The sequence below is a fragment of the Dipodomys ordii genome, unplaced genomic scaffold (assembly GCF_000151885.1).
Source record: "Dipodomys ordii isolate 6190 unplaced genomic scaffold, Dord_2.0 Scaffold30, whole genome shotgun sequence".
NCBI classification, from domain to species: domain Eukaryota; kingdom Metazoa; phylum Chordata; class Mammalia; order Rodentia; family Heteromyidae; genus Dipodomys; species Dipodomys ordii.
This window is the reverse complement of record NW_012267246.1, coordinates 10167913-10192741: the sequence shown is the minus strand read 5'-3', so window position 1 is coordinate 10192741 and position 24829 is coordinate 10167913. Positions and strand designations below refer to the sequence as shown.

At 44.7% G+C, this 24829-nt stretch overlaps 2 protein-coding genes across 2 annotated transcripts in view; both read right to left on the bottom strand.

Annotated features, from left to right (window-relative positions):
- Gpr160 (G protein-coupled receptor 160) overlaps positions 1-6518 on the bottom strand; it is a 29022-nt gene extending 22504 nt beyond the window's left edge. The window contains exons 1-2 of the mRNA XM_013016167.1: positions 6455-6518; positions 6032-6132 (exon numbers count right to left, since the gene is read on the bottom strand). The gene's annotated coding sequence lies outside the window, so the exon portion shown is untranslated. The remainder of the gene's footprint in view (positions 1-6031; positions 6133-6454) is intronic.
- A 7436-nt stretch (positions 6519-13954) lies between these two features.
- Positions 13955-24829, bottom strand: part of Sec62 (SEC62 homolog (S. cerevisiae)) — a 43149-nt gene continuing 32274 nt past the window's right edge. The window contains exon 8 of the mRNA XM_013016150.1: positions 13955-14072. Coding sequence (XP_012871604.1) covers positions 13955-14072 — 118 coding nt within the window. The remainder of the gene's footprint in view (positions 14073-24829) is intronic.

Here is a 24829-nt window from a genome sequence, read left to right as displayed (position 1 = left end):
GTGTTGTGGCTCAAGTGGTACAGCACTAGCTGTGAGCACAAAAAGAGGCTTAGGCTCAGTGCCCAGGCCCAGAGTTCAAGCCCCTGGACCAGAAAAAAAAAAGTCGTATTTTATAATATCTAAAATTATTTTGAAAAAGACATGGGAGAATGTAATGATAAATTTTTATTACAGTATGACAGCTGTGTTTAAATGCTAACATCAAATGAATTAAATGTTTACAAAACAGAAAAGAAACAGGCCAAAATAGTAATATTTTGCTCTTTGAGTGGTAAGAATGTGTTGCCCTGACAAATGGCTGAAAAAGATCGACTTGAAGGAGGAAAGACTTGTTTGCATCACAGTCTCACCAGCTTCGGCCCATGGTGGCTGGCTTCTGTGGCCAGGCAGAAACATCACTGGGGAAGGGCGCAGTGGAGGAAAACCACAACTATGTTGAAGTGGAGCAGAAGGAAGAGGGCATAAACACACAACTGGACTCAGAGGTTTCCTCTTCCTGCTTTCAATCCATCTGGGCCCCTAGCCTATTAGGTAATGCAGCCCACCTTCAAGGCGAGTCTTTTCTCCTGGAGTGGGTGTCCCACATGCCACTCATCTCTGTGGAAATACCCTCTTAGGCAAACCCAGAAGTGTGCTTTCCTAATCGCCTAGATGTCTCTCAACCTAAGTAAGTTGACATGATTAATCAACACATGTGGTTTAAAGATTCGAGGCTAGGGAGAGCACACAGGGATGCTGGATTTCTCCCTAGAACACTTGGTTGGGAGTGAGTATGGCAGAGGTCACCACCCCAACTCCTCCCACACCGCATGCTGAGTATGCCTGCACAGGAGCTATCAACCTCTGCTCAGCCATTTGGAGGGTTGAGGGGAAGTGTAACCCCTCCTGGACATTTATTCATCTGTGTGAGCCTCATATATGAACACAATGGATGCTTCCAGATTTCTAGCAACAGCTCAGCTTTCTCCCTCTCTCTACCCAGAATGAGACCACTCCTTATGGTTAAAGAAATAAGAATTCTGGTTACTCTGATGAGGTCAAATGAGGTCCATCCCATGTTCCTATTTTTGGGCTCATCTCTGTCATGAACTCTCCTTATAGGCACGACAAGGGACCAGATGACTGTATCACTGGTTCTAGACCAAATAGATAGACCGCTCTGAAACTGTAGGACAGTCTACATTAGCTGACAGTAAATGTAAACCAGCCACTCTGCTCTGTAAGATAATCAATGCAGGACAACAGGCCAGCCACTGCCTCGGCTGTGTGTCAGGATTCCTGACCCCTCAGGATAGTCCTGTGAGCTGATACCAGGGCCCTGTCTGCTCAGAGAACTCAGGCCTTACCCTCAGGCAGGTGGTGACACATTTAGGGGTTAGGGCCCCTGGGCCCAACTCTTCCTCCATGCTGACATCAGCCTGAGCTTCTACAAACTGCTGGAGTTTAGATCCACATGAATGCCAGTGGATGCTGCTGCTTTTGTAGACTGGGAAGATTTTCATCCCCAAACAACAGCCGCAGAGGCCTGGGTTCCAGCCCATTCTCATTCATTCCGGGGCAGCTGTAGCAGCAAACCCACAGCATTTGTCTCGGAGAACATTTCCCCAAGAGCACATGGCAGCTTACTCCAAACAGAAGTTAGAGCTGATCTAGCATTACTGGGGGGAATTGCCCCCCACAAAGTGAAGGTAAAGGAGGCAGGCTCAGCCAACCACAGACACCCACAGTGAGTGTTGCTGGGCAAGCTTGGGGAGGGGCTCCAGTGCGCCAGTTCATCCTCAGCCCTGTGAGGCAGGCCCTGGGACGATCACCGCTGTACTCAAGGGGAAATGAGGTGGACAGGCTAAAGCAATACGCTGATGACACACAGTGGTAAACATCAACCCCAGAGATGGCTGATCCACCGCCATTGCTTTGTCTGTGTTTGCTCATGCTGGTACAACTAGGGAGCACAAACCCACAAACATAAATCCTGCAGTGCTTCTGAAAGGATCCAATTAACCTGCTCGTCTGACATCTACTACACAACGTATCTCCCCTCTACTCCTTTCAGTCTAAACAAGATCATTTCACTGGTGAGCTTATCTTTCTTATCACATTAGGACACTTGTCCGCAGGAATCTTGACAGTTGCAGCACAAAAGGCATCAAAATAGCATCTGGCCTTTCCTCAAGACCACCCAACAAGTTTTTTTGTTTTTTTTTTTGTCCTGGAACTGGGGCTTGAGATTAGGGACTGGGCACTATCGCTTAGCTTTTTTTCACAGTGCTCTACCACTTGAGCCACAGCTCCACTTCTTGCTGGTTGGAGTGGAGTCTCATGGACTTTCCTGCCCAGGGCTGGCCTTGATCAGTAATCCTCAGATCTCAGCCTCAAGTAGTTAGGATTACAGGTTGAGCTACTTGCACCTGGCTCTACAGGTTCAATTTTGTGGGGTTTCCTCTTCCCATCCTCTCCTCACCCATTCCCTGCAGGCCTGTGAATGCTCAGAACTGGACAGGCTGGATGGGGAAGACAGAGAATGAAGTCAGGAAGAAACAGATCTAGATAGAACGTCAACTGTAATGAAACTCCAGCTACACTCAGAGTTGAGAACCTCTGTCCAATGACCCTTAACAGAAGTTTCAAGACAGGAAATGAACCCATCTTTGGACTCTTGCGTAACCTCCTGAAGGCTGGGGCCACTCTGAGCCTGTGAGCTTTCTGAGGAGTTGTGCCTAGGTAGTGTGGAGAGCAGGTTTGTCATTAGCAGCAGCGAGGTGGGCCAAGGGGCCGAGGGAAGGCCTCAGAGTGGCTGCTTCCCAGCTCAGGGCAGCTCCAGAGCTAAGCACTGCCAGGGCCCCATGTGGCTCCTGGAGTCCGGCTGCTTCAACAGGGAGGGCACACAAGCCCAGCCTGCCACCCACAGGGGGTGTAAGCCTTTTCCCTGCTGAGGCCTGTTCACACATGGCCTCCATTTTTGTTGTACTTCAAATGTAGCAAATGTACATTTCCCCAAAGGCCAAGGGCTTCTCCATCTCTCCTCGGTGACCACACAGTAAGGAGAAGCAATGCAATGCGAAGGCTGGGGAGGTTTTGGGGAGCAGTAGAGGCTAGAGGGATCTGGGATGCACCCATCATCCCTGAAGGGAGTTGCTCCATTACTGGCTGCACAGAACATTTGGAATCTTCTGGTGTTCACCGTGGGCTGTTTTAACTCTTGCTGGCCTGACAGTACACCTCAGTTGTTACAAGCGCCCCATGGCTTGGTTGTCACCAGGGCCTGTCTGGCCCCTTGGGAGTGCTGCTCTGGGGCCTGCAGAAGGCTTGAAACTGCAGAGGATGGAAATAACTAAAGACCTCAGGGCCAGAAACAGCTGAGTTTGAATTTGAGTTTGTCATTTACTAGATTCAAGTCCTCAAGCAAAAAAGGGGCCAAAATATTTCGATTTGTGAGAATTTAAATCATGGCTGGGCATGGTAGTATCTGCTTATAATCCCTGAGGAAGATCACGAGTTCGAGGCTAGTTGAGGCTGCACAGTGAGACTCTGTCTCGGTCCCCCCGGCCTGCCCCCAACAAACAGTATGTGAAGATGGCTGGGGACTCTCGGTAAATGTTAAGACTTCCTTCTGCCAGACCCCTAAAAAAATAACAAGCAAAGCCAGTCTTAGCCTCCTGAGATTTCACTGCTCCCGTCTGTTCACAGCCATACCCACCCTCCCGGAGCGGAGGAGGTGCGGTGGAGGGCAGTGAGTGCTGACAAATGTGGAATAATGCTCATTGGATTGGCAACACCCTTTCTTCTCATTTCTAGGCCAGCAATGGAGCAATTTGCTTTTCTAATGTGTTTATCCTCTTCCATGGCACGAAGTGGAAAGACCAGGGTGTCACATTGTGGTAATGCCTTAAAATGGCTTTTAGCAAGTAACTCCCCTGGGTCCCAGTCCAGTGTCCAAAGGAGGGATCACTGCAGGGTCACCTAAGGGCCCAACAAGTTTCCAAGTTTTATTTAGGGAACTAGTGAAGAAACTGAGGTAGAAAGCTCACTAAAAGTTGTATTTTTTTATTCCTATAGAGAAAACTGAATCATAAGCCAAACGATTTCACTAAAGTACTGCCATGAACTCACTGCTTTCCAGCAGCGAGGGAAATGTTTTGTTGGTTCTCATTATTTTCTCACATATTGCAATAAAGCTTGGACTGTCCACTGAGTGGCTGACACACTCCTGTCATTTCAGCTTCTTGAGGGGAGGTAGGAACATTTGAGGTGAGCCCAGGCAAAGCAAGCCAAACAAAAAGCAAAAAGGGCTGGAGGTGTGGTTCAAGTGGAAGAACAACCCAGAGTTCAATTCCCAGAATACTTTTTATTTTTTGGAGGAGGAGATTCTTTTATGCTAGTGAACTCAGATGGCTGAGAACGTTTGCCTGACACTTCAACTTTCTGTGTGTGTTGGTGGTCCTGGGGCTTGAACCTAGATGCTAAGCTCTGTCCCTGAGCTTTTTTGCTCACATTCTACCACTTGAGCCACAGCTCCACTTCTGGCTTTTTGGGTGCTTAATTGGAGATAAGTTTCACATACATTCCTGCCCAGACTTTGAACCAGGATCCTTGGATCTCATGAGTAGCTAGGATCAAACTACTGACACCCAGTGATACTTTAACTTTTAATTGCCACAGATTAGCATTGATTTGGCATTTAAATCTGCTGCAAGGAAGCTACTAAAAACTGTAAGCCTTCAGGCATAGGTTTCCTCTTCATCCTTCCACTGAACTTCAACGTCCCTCCTAGAGTTAACACTTTTGCAAATCACTAATAATAAGACTAAGTAGGAATTATAATTTCTGAGGAAAAAAAATAACCAAGTTGGATGACCATATAGATGTCACCACAATCCCAAATAGGGTACTTAGAAAGGAAAACATAAAAAAAAAAAAAAAACCCACGGCATATACCCTGGAACAATTTTGAGTCAGTTCTTTGCTAAATAAATTTGCTAATTAAAATAAATCATGATTGCTGAAGCAAACACAGAAACACAGGCACCTTTTTAAATGAATGAATAGGTCCTAACTCACCTCCTACTATTTCTAGTATTATGTAAACCCTTTGATACGTACAATGCTTCTATGGGTGTATAAGTATGGGTGACACTAGCTTCTTTACTTACTTTCTCCCAGAGCTGGGGACTGAACCCAGGACCTGGGGCACAAATGAGCACAAGTGCTCAACCACTGAGCCGCATCCCCAGCCTTACCCTCAGTTTGTTGATGAGTGTAACTTGGGATTTGGGCAATTGGGAAAAACTGCTAACACATTTCATACAACCCGCCTGGCTGGAGGCAATGGGTTTCCTAAGCATGCTAAACCCTTTGTGTGGAAAAAGCTGAGCCAGCATCCACCTGCATCAAGTTGATCCTGTCAGCTCTGACACCCTTGCAAACATCCTGAACCTTCTGAGCAAAATAGATCAGCACCCCCACAAGGGAGAAAAAGAAGGCTGTTGATAGCCAGCCTGTTTTTACAAGAAATGCAAACTGCTCCCCGAAACAGGATTACTTTGAAGCAGACCCTCATCTTTTATTTTAGCCTTAGACCAGTAACTCTAAAAGATTCGGGTTTTTAAAAACCACAATTAGGGCTGGGAATGTGGCTTTAATGTCAGCAGGCTGGCTGAGGCCCTGACTTCAAACTCTAGACCAGCAAAAACAAAATAGTTATAAGTACGGACGGGGGTGAGGGAGGGGAGGGAGACCACCTAAAGTAGTATCTATCCAACAATCAAGTGCAAATTTCCTTCGTGATCTCAATTTTTAAAACATTTATCAAATCAGGATGCAATCAAGGTCCACAGACTGCATCTCTACCTAACCCTGGCTATCACATGCTGTTCACTCGACAGGTTGCCATTCTTGCGATTCTAACAGCAGCTGTTCCCAATAACTCGATCAACATGTATTCATATGCGTATACTTATATTTAAATACAAGTCGGTGGCCCGTCCTTTGTGGGGTGTGGGTTCTCTCGGAGATGGGAGCCACGTCCCCTTACCTGGCCACCTTGCGCGGGCGAGGGGTCGTCGTCCCCCGGAGCCGGGTCGGCGCAGTCCCCGCGCCGCGCGCGCCCGCGCAGCGCCCACCTCCCGCCGCCACCTGCGCAGGGAGAAAGTTGCTTCGGCTGGGAGCTCCCGAGGCGGCCCCAGGTTACCTGCAGGGGCCAAGGCCAGCCCGGGGTTCCGGGATGCCCGGGATGTCCCAGAGCGCCCCCTCCACCCCTCACCGGCTCCCTCGACGGCCCGCACCCCGACCCTGCCCACCCCCGGCGGCCCCCATCCCGAAGCGGCGAGGCTCGAGCGTCCCTGGCCGAGAAACCTCAGCCCCCAACTCCTGTCAGGGAAATCTCCCTTTTCCCATCTGCGGAGCGCCCCGCCCGGAAGCCGGGAAGCCGGGAAGCGGAGCGGCGGCCGTCGACTACCTAGCCCGTAGCAGGGAAGCTGGAGGCAGACGCGCCCGCCACCTTAAGCCGTCGCACACTCCCCACAGCTGGCGCCTGTTCAACGGCCCCGAGCGGCGCGAGGGCGTGGCTGCGCGCACATGCCCCGCCCGCTGGCACGCCCTCAGCCAGTCCCACTTCCACACCTGCCGCGCCCCGCCCCGGGTGTCTGAGAGAAGGCGTGGCTACGCGCGCCAAGCTCCACCCTCAGGCGCACCCCAGCCAGTCCCGCTCAGGCACCTGCCGCGCCCCGCCTGAGTGAGTGTAGGGGGTGTGGCTGTACGCTATAGGCCCCGCCTATCTACACGCCTCAGTCAGTTTCGCGTCCACACCTGCCGCGCCCCGGCCCGGAGTGACTGCCAAGAGGGCGTGGCTACGCGCGCCAGGCCCACACCCACCACCACGCCCTAAGCCAGCCCCGCCCGGGCATCTGCTGCACCCACCTTGGGTAGACTGCTCCGGAGGGTCCAGGCTGCGCGTGGGGGCCCTGTGTAGCCTCGCCCTCCTCGTGCGCTCCTGGGAGGTGCAGGCAGAAGCGCCCCAGGGCCTGGGCTCTAGACCTGGCCTCAAGGGGAGACAGGCCGCGGGCGCCCCCTGCCGGCGGGGGCCTAAAGAGACGACAGGGTCGACTATCTCGGGAGTGCTGGAAAGCCGCGGCGGGAGGCTGGCAGAGCAATGTCTGGGGGTCCAGGGACTCCAGGCCTCCAGGCTGTCTTTGGATCGGTCTCTCTCCTTTGACAGCTACCTCCAGGATGTTAGAACTTAACGGTGCATACACTAAGCAACTGCCTAAAAAGTTGGCTTTTTAAAATGAAAATCTGCAGATGACACAGTTTGGTGGATGTTGTGTGTTGTCCACAGCCGTGGACAGAGCATGGCTGAGCACGCAGGACGGGATCGGTGGCTGAAACGTTTAAAACGTGCCACGATTTCCTCTTCCTCATTTCCTCTTCTCTCCAGGCAGAGCCCTTAACGAAGGGAGTGGCCTGGGCGTCCGCTCAGCTCCCGGTCAATCCGGTCTGAAATGGCTTTAGCAAGAACTGCAGGGTGGCTCCCTCCAGGCCGGCAGGACGCTGCTGCTCCCGGGCTTCCTTTCTTACAGCTGCAGCTTAGGTAGGCTCGGAGCGGATGTGGATCCACAAAGCAGGGTCTGGCTTAGGCTGTGACTCATAAATACACTCTGTTCTTGTTTACCATCAAAACTTCCCTGGTGTGGCGTGTCGTACCCCCACGATCCACTCCAGGCTTCCTGTCCTTTCTCTAGTCAAAATCACAGTGTAGTCTTCTACCTTCTTCCTGTTTCTCTTACTATCTTGCTCAAGGAGTCTTTTTTCCCCTATGAAGTCCATATTTTGTGTTGTTGTTTTTTCCCCCCTTCTTTTTGTCCAATACTGGGGCTTGAACTCAAGGTCCGGGCTCTGTCCTGTAGCCTTTTTTTTTTTTTTTGCTTAAGGCTAGAACTCTGCCACTTGAGCTACAGCTCCACCTCTGTCTTTTTGGCTACTCATTGGAGACAAGAATCTCACAGACTTCCCTGCCCAGGCTGGCCTTTGAACAGTGATCCTCAGATCTCAGCCTCCTAACTAGCCAGGATTACAGTTGTGGGCCAACAGTACCTGACTCATATTTTCTATGTTTTACCAACAGAACATAGCATACAAATTATTCCCAAACATGTTTTCTTTGAAATGAAACAAAACAGATCAGAGTCAACAGTAATAGAAACAAAACATATTGCTATGAATGAACAATTGTTAAAGCAGAACGGTGAACATAAACTATATGAACTACTTTATATGACTGAAATTTTCTTTGATACAGTGCTAAAAAATAAACTTCCCAATATACATAATTAGTACAGAATCACTTTTTGTGGTTTAAGTTCCACATTTTAACTCACGCTAACAACTTCCCCTTTTAAAAATATAATACATTTCCTCTTGGTTGGCATACATCTGCAGAAAGCCAGCAGCACAGAACAGGGAGGAAAACAACACAAGGTCAAGTTCATGGTAGGGAATAACTTCAATACTTGACAGTTCTGGTTTGGTTCTTTCTGTAGAGAAGACGATATAAAGTCTAAAGTCAGGGGTCTAGAAGGAATGGATTCCTTATTGTGATCAGGTTACTCAACATTCCTCTGAAAGTCTGTATATGAAATGTAAACAGACAAATCAAACTGTCCTTTATTTTATTTTTAGATTTTATTTTCAATTTAGTGTTGTTATTTCAATTTAGTGCTATATTCTATAGCACTAAAAGGTTACTTGTCAATCCCAATGTGTTAGTTGTTTTGGTGATAAAATCCTGAGAGAATTAATCTCTCAGTGTGTGGTGCGCCCTCTTCATTATTGTGGATTTCTCCTAAGGCAGAAAATGGTGGTAAGAATGTGTGGTAGAGTGAACTTGTTCACTTTGTGGTAGACAGGAGGTAGGAGCAATATAAGAGAAAGGGACTAGGGACAAACTATAACTCTCAAAGGTATAACTTCACTGTACTTACATCCTTTGTCCTTTGGATAGGCCTTACTTAAGAAAGTCTCCATTCCCTGCCAAATAGCACCACCAACTGGAAGCACATTAGCCAGTAGGGGGCATTTAATACTCCTCTAACAGGGGACAAGAATCCCTGCTTTGGGGTCAGACTTCCTGGTTTCAAATCCTGAATGACTCAGACAGCATGGGCGTTGTCCCTCAGCTCTTCAGCTCTCAGCAATTCACTCTATCACTTAGGCCACAGCGCCACTTCCAGCTTTTGCTGCTTATGTGATGCTGAGGAATCGAACCCAGGGCCTCATGCATGCAAGGCAAGCGCTCTACCACTGAGCCACCTTCCCAGCCCATAAAAAAAATTTTCAAATTACTTTTATTTATTTATTTTTTGTTTATGTGGTATTGAGGAATCAAACCCAGGGCCTTATACATGCTAGGCAAGCATCCTACCAGTAAGCCACATTCCCAACCTCATAAATGAAGTTCTCAATGCCATGGTAGTATATTTTCATTATGTATAAAATGGGAATAATAAGGTATATCTCAAGGTCGTTCTAAGAATTACATGAAATCATGTAGGAAAAATGATTTCTACTACTCTGTAAACATTAGGTGGTGCTGTAAGGTGTGTGTGTGCGTGTGTGCGTGTGTGCGTGTGTGTGTGTGTGTGTGTGTGTGTGTGTGTGTGTTGCAGATACTTGGGTTCAAACTCAGGTCTTAGAATATGGTGCTCTACCACTTAAGCTATGACTGGAGATGGAGACTTAAAAGACTTTTCTGCCCAGGCTGACTTAGAACCATAAAACTCTAGGTCTCATTCTCCTGTGTAGGTAGGATTACTAGTGAGTATCAGTGCCTGCCTTTGTGTGTATGTTTTGATTTTTTTTTTTTTTTTTGGTCGGCCGTGGGGCTTGAACTCTGGGCCTGGGCGCTGTCCTTCAGCTCTTCAGCTCAAGGCGAGGGCTCTACCACTTGAGCTACAGCGCCACTTCCGGTTTTCTGGTGGTTTATTGAGATAGGAGTTTCACGGTCTCTCCTGCCCGGGCTGGCTTTGAACCGCGATCCTCAGATCTCAGCCTCCTGAGTAGCTAGGATTACAGGCGTGAGCCACCAGCGCCCGGCTCTGTTTTGATTTTTTTTTTTTAATTGCTTATTCTTAGTCTGATAATTCAGTTTCTCTAGCTAACTTAATATTCTGATTTCCACATATAAGATGATCAGTCCTCAAACAGGTGATTGGCATTGTTTCATAAAGATCATATTGTGTAGGCCTCAAACTCAAAATGAGTGCTGGAATTATGTGCATGAACCAACTGGTTCATTATCAAGTATATGTATTAACTAAGGTTATCATTTATACCTGGCTGATAATCTTTCTAAGATGTCATATTGACTATAACAAACATATTGAAAATAAAAGGTCAGAGCATTGTTCTTAGGGTTTTGAAAAGTTTAGGATACTGGTCTAAATATATAAACAAGTTAGGAATAGTTGTTAGCTCTTGTGTTTGCCTTTCCTAGGAGCTTTAGTCAACAAATATTTATCGATTATTGAATGTTTTCTATAAGAAGAATATTGAGGCCTACTGGTTAATATAGCACATAATAAACTAGACACAATTCCTTGGTCCATAGAACTGATTTCTAACAAAGGTGATAGCTCTATATAACTAACTACAAAATTAATTATGTATTAATACTTGCAAGAGAAACAGGGTACTAAAAATAGACCACGAGGCACTCAGTGAGAGCCTAGGGACCACTTGAGAAAACAATGGGCAAGGTGATAACAGAAACACGAACATGTAAGCAATGAGGGGAACGGAAGGTAAAGGACAGAGCTTCTGAGCATAGAAAACAGTCCAAAGAGACACAATAAAATATTAGAGGAGCAAAGAGAAGGCTGGTCTCCCTGGGCCCAGAGAAGGGAACGGCAACTTGGGATGTGTAGTTGGGAAGTCAACGTAAGGCAGATCATGTGGAGCTTGCAAGTTATGTGAAAGATTTAGATGCATAGAAGGATGCCCCCTATTGCAGATACTATGACCTCGGGGATCTACTTCAGATACTCCAAATACACTGGGAAAGGGTAGTGGGCATCAGGCAAAACAAAATTGACAACTTAATGACCGTTGTGAACACTGGGTGATGGACATACAGAGTTTATTATACTCTTTTTAAAAGATGCTAAATTTACCTTGATTTTTCTTCTTTTTTTATTGTGAAAATACTGTACTGAGGGGTTACAATTATATGGGCAAGATAATGAGTACATTTCTTATCAAGCATTGCAGCCTCCTCCTTTGTTTCCCCTTCCCATCCTCCCCCCGCCACCTAATCTGCTTCCCCCACCAAAATTGTAAAGTTCATTTTTGACATAACGACTTGTACATCTCATTGTTGCAATGGGTCCACCTGTATCCCTATTTAAACGATTTGTTTTTCCCCTTCCCCTCCACAAATTATACCGACATCAAATACAGAGAAAGCAGGGGTTATACTGTGGGGGAGGGACATACAAAGCAACAAAGAAATAATCTTATGTGTTAGAAACAATCACATGAAAGAAAAAAAACATTTGAATACGTATCTTAGGGTTCATTTCCCTAACATCACCTTATCTGACCTTTTCTGCTTGACTCAGACATATACTAGATATTGCAAATAAGGGAAACCATGGGACGGACCTATGTTTCTTTGGGCCTGGCTTACTCCATTTCCTAACAAATAGGGCAATGTCATTCTTTCTGATGGAGGCATAGAATTCCATTGTGTATATATACCACATTTTCTTGATCCATTCATCTCCTGAGGGGCATCTGGGTTGGTTCCATATCTTAGCGATAGTAAATAATGCTGCAATAAACATAGTTGTGCTGGTAGCTTTAGTGTGGTCTTGTTTGTAAACATTTGCGTAAATGCCCAAAATACCTTGATTTTTTTTTAAAAAGAAAAATGTTCCTCCAGGTAAAATGAGAATTAACAGTGGAAGTTGGGCTTGGTGTTTCATACTTATAAGCCTAGCTACTTAGTGTAAGCTTATTCACCCCTATTTTGGGTTGACAGCCTTCACCCTGGGTCAGCCACAAGCCAGGCCCAGCCACAGATGTCTATTCCCGCCCCCCCTTCCCCCCCCCCCAGCGCCAACGTTGTAAAGCTCGTTTTGGACATGACAACTTGTACTTATCATTGTTGCAACAGGTCCCCCCCTGCCCTGGCTACATCAACAATGGTAGTCTGGAAGCCCAGGCCCAGGCCCAGGCCCACGTGACTTCTAGTGCATAGTTGCAAGATGCCAGCAATAGAATATATTGTCTCTGCTGTGGGATGCTTTCCCTGGTCATGTGACAGCTATAAAATATATTGATTTTGCTACATGCCAGATATAGAATGTATTGTCTCTGCGATAGGAAGATTTCCCTGGTTGCGAGCAAGCTACAGCATGTTCTGTCCTGGCTGTCTGATATCTCCAGGGTCCAGCTGTGTCTACAAAGATTTCCTGCCCCAGCTCCTTCTTCTGCCTTCAAACTCCTCTGAGAGCAGTTTGCTACTCTCAATCCCGTGAGAGATAGCCTGTCAGCCTCTAGCTGATTTTAAACACTTCTTTCTTCTACATGACTGTGTATCCAAGTGGTTTTCTGGGTTGGTGCTTACACTTAGGAAGCTGAGATCTGAGGATTGAAGTTTTAAGGCACCTGGGGAAGACAAATCTGAGGGATGTATCACCAATCAAACATCAAAAAGCCAAAAGTAGAACTGTGGCTCAACTGGTAGAGTGCCATCCTTGAGCTAAACTCTAAGCAAGAGCTCTAGGCCCTGACTAAAAGCTCCTGTACCTGCATAAAAAAAAGATCCCAAAATACAGTAGAGGATTGGGCAGCACAGACAGGAGAAGACCAGCCTGGCTACAGACCTGGTCTGAGAGAAGAGAAAATCTTGGTTGTTTTTGTTTTGTTTTTGCGGGGGGGGGGGCGTCCGGTCCTGGGGCCTGATCTCTGGGCCTGGGTGCTGTCCCTCAGCACTTCAGCTCAAGGCTAGCACTCTACCACTTGAGCCACAGCACCACTTCCGGCTTTTTTCTTTTTGTTTATGTGGTGCTGAGGAATCGAACCTAGGGCCTCATGCATGCAAGGCAAGTGCTCTACCACTGAGCCACCTTCCCAGCCCCAGAGAAGAGAAAATCTTGAATGGAAGAAGTCAGCAGAACTTAAGGGAAGTCGACAGATATATTCTAGAGATTCTGCGAACTTGAAGGGATAGAACTTGTCTATTAATTCGATGAGAGGAAGAATAAGAGGGAGATGTCTTGAGTGGGTTTCAGATACCTGTGAGGAGAGGATCCTGGCACAGCCTTACCTTCCTCTAATGTTTAATATAGTCTTTTTTTGCATTTTACTATGTGCTAATCATTTTATGGAATACGTGGGAAGGATAACAGAATGATAACAGAAGCATTTTATATGTTATCTATAATCCTCACAGTATCTATACTTGTTACATTTGCATAGTTGTGACCAAAATATCTGAGCAAAGAGTAGCTAGGCGCTGGTGGCTCACACCTGTAATCTTAGCTACCCAGGAGGTTGAGATCTGAGGATTGCGGTTCAAAGTCAACCAAGGCAAAAAAGTCTCTGAGACTCTGATCTCCAATTAAACACCGAAAAGCTGGAAGTGGAGCAGGGCCTCAAGTGGTAGAGTATTAGACCTGAGCAAAAAAAAAAGCTCAGGACAGTGCCTAGACCAGAGGTCAAATCCCAGGACTAGCACAAATGAAACAAAACAAATTTTAAAAACCCTCTAATAGTAAAAAGACTTACTTTTGGCCCCAGTCATTGTTTCTTGGGCCCATTTATTGTCAGAGCTGGTGTGTGGCAGAGGAGGCTCTTCACCTCATGGAAGACAGGAAGCAGAGAAAGAAGAAGGACTGGGGATGAAGAACAAGCTCCAAAGTCATGGGCATCCTATTTCCTCTGGTTAGGCCTCTCCCTCCTAGTTTCCTTCACTTTCCAAAATAGCACAACCAGCTGGGGACCAAGCATTCAACACTTGTAGCTGTGGGGAACCTTTCAGATTCAAGTATTGTAAGGTAAAATCTAGTAAATCTGGTCTGCAAGATACAGAGAAGTCACCTTTTTAGAGACTGAATTGGGAGTCTTTATTAAATGGCCAGAGTCTGCATGGTGGCCTCCTGTCTCAAAGACCAGCAGCCCAGAACAGAGCTTACACCAAACTTTTTTTTAAATTTAATTTAATTTTAAAGATGCTGTACAGAAGGGTTTACACCAAACTTTGAAAGACAAAAACCACATGCTTGGGTAGTGATAAAACGTCAACATAAAGTTACTAGGAGAGGTACCCAGAGCAGGGCTTCCCTGGGGCTAAACATGTTGCATTTACATATTCTCTCTGGGTCTAAAGAACATGGTGTGTCCTCAATTCAAAGGATGGCTTGTTTCACCTCTAAGCCTTGGGAGTGGGGAGGACAGCCCCCCATCATCTGATTAGGCACTAGGCTGCATGTGAAAACAAGGTGACTTAATTAGATCTAGTCTTTCCCTTACTTTACAAGCCAGAATGTTATTCCTGCCAAGTATCCAGTGTTTTATATTTTATACACAAAGAAGCTGAGTTTTGGAGAGGTTCTAGAACTTGCCTCCCTTCCTCTCCTAATATCTGAGATGATGTCAAGTCACATTTTGGGCTGTAAGGCTTGTGGCCTTTCCAGTAGATGATAATACTGAACCAAGGGTGTACTGAAAAGACAGATGGAGATCTCAAAAAAATTCTTCTCCCCTCACTGGTTTGCTCAGGTTTGTACTAAGGCTGGAAACCACAATTTCATAATACCATGCCAGTGCTAAGAGGCTGTCAGGAAATTAAGATCTGAAAATTTTGAGACAGGTCAAACTGGCTGATCACTTTTATTACCAAGTTGAACTGCCTTCCCCCAGATGATATCTTTATTCCTATTAATCCAGTTACTGGAATTGTTACATGGGAATTCGATCAGTGAAATACAGAGAAGCCACACTTTAAGTGGTTGAACTGGGAGTCTTCATTAGAAAGCCAGCATCTGCAAAAAACTTGCAGCAATCAATGTAGCTGGCACAAAGCTTAAATAGGCCAAAACCACATATAGTGTGAGATATTAAATCTAACAAAAGTGTTTTATATAAGCAATCCAGGTGAGGAACAGTTAGGGGCTTGGGGCAAGAATTCTCTGGAGCAAGACTTTTCTGGAGCTAAACAACATGACTCATCTGCAACTCAAAGAATGACCTATTTCATCGCTAGAGTTTTTAGGAAAGTCCTCATCCTCTATTAAGGTGTCAAGATGGTGATAAAGACAAGACAGTGTTACTTAGACCTCGTACCCATATTTCAGAATATTTAAGAGTTTTATGTGTTTTTTCCCTGAACAGCATTATTTTTTCAATGCAACAAAAAGATAAAATGTCTACCCTCCCTCTTTTGCTTTGGTTGGAATAATTGTAGAAAGTGACTGTTTTGCCAATATTCATAAACCTACACTTGTTTATTTTTAAGTAGAGGCAAGCATTTAAGCTAAAAAGATATACCCAAATGAATGACACAGGGCAAAATGCAAAACATTTTCCTTCTTATTTTTTTTTTTTATTATAAAAGTTTTGGGCTAGGAAGGTGGCTCAGTTGTAGAGCGCTTGCCTTGCATGCGTGAGGCCCTGGGTTCGATTCCTCAGTAACACATAAGAAAAAAGAAAAAAGTCGAAAGTGGCGCTGTGGCTCAAGTGGTAGAGCGCTAGCCTTGAGCTGAAGAGCTGAGGGACAGCGCCCAGGCCCAGAGTTCAGGCCCCACGACCGGACCCAAAAATAAATAAATAAACATAAACAAAAGTTTTTATATGTGCAAGAATAGTATGATTCCGGGCTGGGAAGGTGGCTCAGTGGTAGAGTGCTTGCCTTGCATGCTCGAGGCCCTGGGTTTGATTCCTCAGCACCACATAAGCAAAAAGAAAAAAGCCGGAAGTGGCGCTGTGGCTCAAGTGGTAGAGCACTAGCCTTGAGCTGAAGAGCTCTGCCCAGGCCCAGAGTTACCGGACCCAAAAAAAAAAAAAAAAGAATAGTATGATTCCCTATGTTCCCAACTCCTAGCTTTGATAATTATTAACTTATCCCAGCCCCCTTCATCTCTACCCCACCCACATTCTCCCACATATTTTGTTCTGAAGCAAATGTAAGCCCTCGTATTATTTTACCTGTAAATACCTTAGTGTGTATTTCTAAAACACAAAGATGGTTTGGAGCCAATTGTTTTTGTTAAACGTTTCTTGAGATTGGTTTTGTGGGAACATTTGCCAAGTTCAGTTGTTTTTTTCCTTGGAGGGAAGGGGAGTGAGGTGAGAGTCTTTGGGCGGGGGTGTGAATGTCTTTCTCAGCACCAGCACCCACCTACACGAAGGTGGTGCCATCTAGGTGAAAATCAACTCTTCAGATCTCAACTTCATTGTGAGTGTTCTCTGTGTTTGGTGAGCATCAGACAATGTTTTAAGGACCTTAGAGGTAGAAACTTACCAGAGAGAGTAGAGCATCATGGGAACTATGTTTTGTGCTGCCATGTTCATGTGCCTTTTCTCAAAGGCTTGTCCATTTAAATTTGAACCAGTAACAAGGCAATCCAAAGAAACACACTGTTATTAGTGCCTTCATGGTAGAATTTAGATGGCTGGTTGTATTCCAGAAAGGTGCTCAGCCTTAATTAATGCTCAGAAAATGGTGAAGGAAGCAAGGAAGGAAGGAAGGAAGGAAGGAAAGAAGCAAGGAAGCAAGGAAGGAAGGGAGGGAAGGAAGGAGGGAGGGAAGGAAGGAAGGAGCGAGAGAAGGAAAAAGGGAGGGAGAGAAGGAAAAAGGGAGGGGGAGAGAGAAGGAGGAGGTAATAACTGAATTCATATTAGAACTTAAGAAATGGTTAAATGGGGCATGCTAATGCTGCTTTTGAAGATGGAGGGGGTGGTCACAGTCAGGGATTGTGGAAGACTCTAGACATGAGAAAAGGCAAGGAAACCAATTCTCTATAACCAGCCCAACTGACACCTTGATTTGTGTGTGTGTGTGTGTGTGTGTGTGTGTGTGTGTGTCCTGGAGCTTGAATACAGGGCCTGGGCACTGTCCCTGAGCTTTTGTGCTCAAGGCTAATGCTCTACCACTTGAACACAGCTCTACTTCCACTTTTTCTGGTAGTTAATGGAGATGAAAGTCTCCTGTGAGCTGGGTGCAAGTGGCTCACACCTATGGTAATCCTAGCTGAGATCTGAGAATCACAGTTCAAAGCCAGACTGTGCATGACAGTCCATGAGATTCTTATCTCCAATTTACCACCAGAAAACCTGTAGCAGAGTTGTGGCTTACATGGTAGAGCTCTAGCTTTGAGCTGAAGTTCAGCTCCAGGGACAGCATCCAGGCTCAGAGTTTAAGTCCCACAACGGACAAAACAACAACAACAACAACAATGAATAGTTTTATGTACTTTTCCTGCCCAGGTTGACTTTGAACACAATGGCCATCTTGATTTTTAGTTCCATGAAATGCATTTCAGACTTCGGAACTCTAGTATTGGAAGATGATAAACTTGTGTTGTTAAAAGCCCCTGATCTGGAGGGAGTTTGTTGCAGGAGTCATAAGAAACTGACACAGATGGTTTGGACAACTTTACCTTACTTTCTGTGCAAAGTTAGGAACCTAGGTCAAGGAGAGTCTATCTAAAGTGGAAAGTAATTCCTACGGCAGTTCTATTGCCTCTACACATGGCACTGAATCATGAAGTAGTTAGCAAGGGCTGGCACAATTTGATTCAGAGATTCAAAGGATGCTCTTAGAATGTGCCTTCTATCACTCTCTCCTCTGTCCTACTGGAGGTTGGCTTCACTCTCAGGTTCTATTCTGTGACAAGATGGCTGCCAGGAACTCCCATGGGCAGATAACTCTATCTATATGCCAGTCCTTGAGTGAATCAGGTGAGGCCCAGAAAGACAAAGAGTATATGGTTCCACTCTGATTAGACTCAGTTGAGAATGACTTGGAATAAGAAGTGACATTTATCAAGCTGGAACTTACAGGAAGCATGATAATTTACAAATGGAAGAGGGACAGAGAACCCAGCCTGGGTCAAGGCATAAGGATGGCTGAGAACTTAGTGTGCTTGAGAAGGTCCCAAATGAACGCACATGGTGGACATTGATAGAGGTGGTCTAGCCAATTTTCATTCAGAATTTTGGATAGCACTCATACCAAAATCAATATAGTTTTGGCCAAAATCTTTCCTCCTAACCTATCTACTTTATTTGTAATTCTTTCTTATTGTTGTTATTAGATACTTTCTTAGTACTTGTAGTTTGTTGACTTTCTTTTTCTTTTTCCTTTTTTTTTTTTGAGAAATCAAGTTGTAAACTTTCATTACAAATTAAATGAATTGGGGTTGAGAATGTGGCCTAGTGTTAGAGTGCTTGCCTAGCATAATGAAATCCTGAGTTCAATTCCTCAGTATCACATACACAGAAAAAAAAAAGCCAGAAGTGGCACTATGACTCAAGTAGTAGAGTGCTAGCCTTGAGCTGAAAAGCTCAGGCCCAGAGTTCAAGCCCTACGACCGACCAAAAAAAAAATTAAATGAATTTCTCAAAAATCAACTCAAGTAGCATCTTCAGAAAATGGTGTAGAAAGAAATGGATATCCACATGCAAATGATTGAAATTGGACTCCTATCTCTCATTGTGTATCAATATCAATTCAAAGTGGACCAAATGCTTTAATGAAAAGCCTGAAATCAGAAATTCCTACAAAAAGGAATAGAGGAAACGCTAGAATTTATTGGCATAGCAGGAATTTCCTCGGCAAAATGTCAGGAGCTTAGCAATTAGGAGAGAGACTTGACAAGTAGAATTTCATTAAGGTAAAAACCTTCTGCACAACAAAGGACATTGTCATTAAGCTTAAAAGACTGAAGGGGAGAAGATCTTTGCCAGTCATGTATCTGACAAGGGTCTAATAACCAGAATATTCTATGAGCTTAAAAAATCACTCCCTCCAAAGAATCAATAACCCAACTGATAAATAAGCCAAAGAACAAAATAGACACCTTCTAAGAGAAGTTCAAATGGCCAATAAATTCATAAAGAAATGGCCAACTTACCCAGCCATAAAGGAAATGCAAATCAAAATAGCACTCAGATCCTATTTAACTCATCAGAATGGCCATTATCAAGAATAGAGATAACCAATGCTGAAGAGGATGGGGGAGAGGGGGAATGGGACCTTACTACACTGCTGGGGGGAAATGTAAATCAGCGCAACCACTATGGAAATAAGCGTGGAGATTCCTCAAAAACTAATCAAACTACACTATGCCAGCAATCCCATTCCTGGGCATTTATCCAAAAGACTGTAAGATAGGATACAATGAGGGTACCTTCACACCATGTCCACTGCAGCACTGTTCACAATGGACAGGTTTTGGAAACAACCCAGATGCCCTACGATGGATGAGTAGATTAAAAAAAAAAGTGACTCTCTTTCTCTTTCTCTCACATTTTATATGCTATATCTATATCTTTTGTGTCAGGACTGGGGCTTGAACTCAAGGTCTAGGCACTGTCCCTTGGTTTTATCACTCAATGTTGACACTCTACCACTTGAACCACAGCTTCACCTTGGCTTTTGGTGATTAATTGTAAATAAAGTCTCATGGACTTTTCTGCCCAGGCTAGCTTTGAACTGTGATCCTTAGATCTCAGTCTCCCAAGTGGCTAAGATTACAGGAAGCTTGCTTCTTGTTGTTTTTAAACTATGCTTGACATTACCAAAAAAGATGTAATATCACAACTATCAACATAGACTATCTATAATTACTTTTTTCCTGCTGGGACTGTGGCTTGCATTCTGGACCTTGTGCTTAACCACTTGAGCCACAGCTCTGCTTCTGGCCTTTTGGTGGTTAATTGGAGGTACAGGTCTCATGGACTTTCCTGCCAAGGCTGGGCTTGAACCACATCCCTCAGTTCACAGCCTCCTAAGTATCTTCTGTTCATTTCTTACAGCTGGAATTTCATTTTCATTTCTTCTTGTCGGATGACTGAAGTGGATGATGGTAGAGATGAATGTGGGCATTTTCTTAGCTCTTCCCTGCTCAGCCTCATTCTCAGCTTGGTGGTTCAGCTGCAGTTGTTCCTTTGCCATCTTGTGGTTCAGAGTTTTCTGGCCATCTACATGAGTCACAGAAGACATTATTGGGGGGGTTTGCCCTTGAGGTAGCTGTGACCTTGGGTCTTATTCCTTGATTCCTGATCTTTTATTTTGATGTCCTATGTAGGCTGTCTTTGATAAGGAGAGCCCTTCAGAATCATGGTCAGTGACCCCAATACATATTCTGTCCTGGTCCACCTTGCTCCCTCTTCCCAGTAGCTGCCTATGGCACTCCTTCCTGCACAGGAGGGCTGCAGTACTGTGGTTGATGTAGGTGGGACTTTTTGCCAAACCTGAGTCACAGATATCAAACAAAGAATGGATTCTGTTACTCCTTCTTGTCAAGATAGGTGTCCAGAGCTGAGCACAGGTGGTTCATGCCTGTAATCCTTGTTACTCAGGAAGCCGAGATCTGAGTATCTCAGTTCAAAGCCAGCCTGAGCAGGAAAGTCCATGGGACTCTTACTCCATTTCACCACCAAAAAAGCTGGAAGTAGAGCGGTGGCTCAAATGATAGAGCACTAGCCTTGAGCTCTATGAGATAGTGCTTAGGCCCTAAGTTCAAGCCCCAAGACTTGTACACACACACACACACACACACACACACACATACACACACCCCAAGACAACTGTTCATTCTTGAGATAAAAAAGTTTTAGAATATGCTAAACAACTGGACATGCAGGCAAGGCCAGAAGGAAAAGCTATTTTCTCTTTTACTAAATGTTGTAGCTAATGGGAGAGAAAAACAATGCTTCTGTGCTTTTAATCAAGCTATTAATGAATACAACATTTACCTCTGGATTTCTGGCTGCTGTTTCCTACGCCTCATTTTCCCGGATTTTTTTTTTCTGCCATAACAACATTGGCACTATGTATTGAGGACACTGTTACTTTCAAACAAGCACTTTCTGTAGTGAAGGCTTGACATGGGTAAACTTTTTCATGGAAATTTCTAGGTGGATGTAGGATGAGGCCAGATTTAGCATTAGGGCTGAGTCCATAGCCACATTCTTGTTTTTATAAGTTTGCGATTTATGAATAAAATGACTGCCTGATGGCAAAAAGGTAACTGTGAAAAATGATGCCACAGGGACTTGGACTGTGTTTCTTAGTGCCAGATGTAATATAAGTGGCATTATTATTACATTTGGCATCATTTACAACCATATCTGTCTCAACTAACCTTGGAGGTTGCCAGGCAAGTATATTTGCCAGGCACAACTGGCCCACACACGGAACAAGTAAATGATTTATATTTCACAAACCCTTTGGGCTCCTCCCCTCGGGGTTATTCCTAGTTCCTGTTTCCTACTTGAGCTGAATCCATTTCTGAAACCCTTCTTTTGTTTCTACCTCATTGCTCTATGTGGCAGCAAGCTTCCTTATTTATTGTCATTCAGCTTTATCAAAGAAGTTTCACAGTTATGCTGCTCTAGAATAGCAGCACTCACACATTTTTGCATTCAGGATAACTTACATACTCTAGAGAGTCGGGTTTTAATAGCTCATGCCTGGAATCCTAACTAATGAGGTGACTGAGATTTTAGGACTGCCATTCAAAGCCAGCCCAGGCAAGAAAGTCCATGAGACTCCTATCAGATTACCCAGCAAAAGCCAGAAGAGGAGCTGTGGGCCAAGTGGTAGTGTGCTCACCTTGAGAGAAAAAGCTAAGGGACAGTACCCAGGTATTGAGTTCAAATCCCAGTATCAGCACACACACAAACAAAATACTGAGAATGCCGAAGGGCTCTGTTTTCTGTAATTAGCCACCTTGGAAATAAAAAACTGAAGTTTCAAAACATATCTTTTAAAACAACAGTAAACAAGATTACATATTCACACAAATTTATGAAAATGTTTTCAAAGCAACAATTTTGTAAGACAAGTGGCACTATGTTTATGTTAAAACACTTTAATTCTGGAAAGCTAGATTCTCCTATCTGCTTGTGAACTCAAGCTGTTTCCTTTTTACACTGAGATATTCCACTGAACTCTTATGAGATAATATGAGTAACATTATAATGAAGACAACTTGTCTTTTTGTTTTGTTTTTTTCTTTGGTCAATCATGGGTCTTGAACTCTGGGCCTGGGTACTGTCCCTCCAGCTCAAGGCTAGCACTCTACCACTTGAGCCACAGCGCCACTTCCGGTTTTCTGGTGGTTTATTGGAGATAAAAGAGTTTCAGGGGCTGGGAAGGTGGCTCAGTGGTAGAGTGCTTGCCTTGAGGACCTGGGTTCGATTCCTCAGCACCACATAAGCAGAAAAAACCGAAGTGGCGCTGTGGCTCAAAGTGGTAGGGCACTAGCTTTGAGCTGAAGAGCTGAGGGACAGCGCCCAGGCCCAGAGTTCAGGCCCCACTACCGACCAAAAAAAAAAAAAAAATGTCTCCTGGACTTTCCCACCCCAGCTGGCTTTGAACTGCCATCCTCAGATCTCAGCCTCCTGAGAAGCTAGGATTACAGGCGTGAGCCATCAGCACCTGGCTAAGACAACTTGTCTTTACAGATCTCCTGGGGGGAGAGACAACCAGGAACCCTCACATTACAGGTCGTCAAGATCAGCTACTACTTTCAGTGCATTTGTGGAGATTCATAGTTCTAACCAGTCAGAAACTGCCAGACTGTCTTCCCAAGTGGCTACACCATGCCATAGCCACATTGCCACCGATTGTTGCTCCCATCCATGCTATCTTTGTGTGGTTAGTACTTTGCACATTGGCCATTCTTACAAGTGTGTAGTCAAGGTATCTCCTTGCTACAGTTTGGATGAATGTCTCCCACAAGTCCCTGTGGTAAAGGCTTGGCCCCATGTGGAGGAAATGGGAGGTTCATTGGACTAGGAAGCAAGGCCTTATGGGAGGTTGTCAGGTCACTGCTCCTGAAAGGGATCATGGGATCTTACTGAGCCTCTCTTTTTCTCTACATCCTGGTTCATGTTGTAATCAGTGTGTTTCAGTATACTCCTTCCCTGAGCTGTGGCTTTCCCTGGAGACCTACAGTGAATGATAGAACTACCAGGTAATAGACGGGAGCCTCCAGAACCAGGAGCCAAAAATACACCTTTCCTCTTTATATGCTAATCACCTTAGGCATTTCATTATAGCAATGCAAAGCTGACCAAGGTTCATTAATGATATATGTAATACATTCATTGTTTTAATTTGAAATTCCTTAATGACATGATATGGTTTCTTGTGCTTATTTACCATCTGTATGTCTTCTTTGCTGAGATGTCTACTTTAACATTTCTCCCCCCCCCCTTTTTTTTTTGGGTCCGGTCGTGGGGCCTGAACTCTGGGCCTGGGCGCTGTCCCTCAGCTCTTCAGCTCAAGGCCAGCGCTCTACCACTTGAGCCACAGCGCCACTTCCGGCTTTTTTTCTTTTTGCTTATGTGGTGCTGGGGAATCGAACCCAGGGCTTCAGGCATGCAAGGCAAGCGCTCTACCACTGAGCCACCTTCCCAGCTGCTCCCCTTTTCTTACTGTTTTAAATTTACCTATTTTGGATATAAGGCCTATCTCAGATAGTGTTTGGCAAACCTTTTGTTCCAGCCTGTGGTTTGTGTTTTCATTCTGAGCAGTGTCTTTTTGCAGAACATAACTTTTAAATATGAATGAGGGCCACCCTATCAAGCTTCTTTGTGGACTGTACTTTTGATATTTTATCTTAAACATCATTGCCAAATCTGAGGTGTAGGCTGCTATTTTTTAAATCCCTGAATTGTGATTTATTACATAGTATTATTGTTACAAAGACTAAAATGGATTCTTCTTCATTCAAAGCACAAAATTCAAGTGAGTTATTTTGCCATCCAAACATTTCTAGAGATACTATTTCTGCTTAGTTCAAGGCAGTCACTGCAAGACGTTAACTGACAATGACGTTTTCTCTTTGTCCAAACCTGAGTTGTCTGTCCTTAGTCTTCCAAGTTCCTTGTTTTTTTAATCCCATAATCAGCTTTGTAATTCTGCTAATTTCTTGCCATTAACCAAAAGACCAGTTTTTTCAACTTTTATCATTTTAAACCCCCAACAAGGCACTTATTTTAAAATGTAGGACTTTGTCTCTTCATGAGGAGTAATCGATCCTGATGTTGATTTTCATTTCTAAATTGTACAGCTGCTTTGGAAGATAAAAGACTAGAATTGGTATTTTCAACAAATTGTCTAACCTGCTGCACTTGAAAAAAAAAATCCAAACAAACCCTGAAATGCCTGAGTATTATGGTGTTAGGTAACAGGTGGTTCAACCAGATAACAGGGAAGGACACAAAGAGACACAAAGACACTTCAGGCAGGTAAGAAACAGTCCTGAAGCACACAGCTCACCATGCAATGCTCCAGACACTGTTATGACCAAAGCACCACACTGAAGACAACAAAGTATGTGCTTTTGGTTTTAAAAAGGGGAAGAGGGAAAAAGATTCAGTAAAAATAAAAATTTTATATTTGTACTTTATTGTATATGCATGAAGAGATTTTAAACATGCCTGGAAAAGACTAGAATAGGATGGGAAACTGTGCAGGCAGGTTGGAAGGGGAATTGTTTTTTTTGGGGGGGTCTGGTCGTGGGGCCTGAACTCTGGGCCTGGGCGCTGTCCCTCAGCTCTTCAGCTCAAGGCTAGCGCTCTACCACTTGAGCCACAG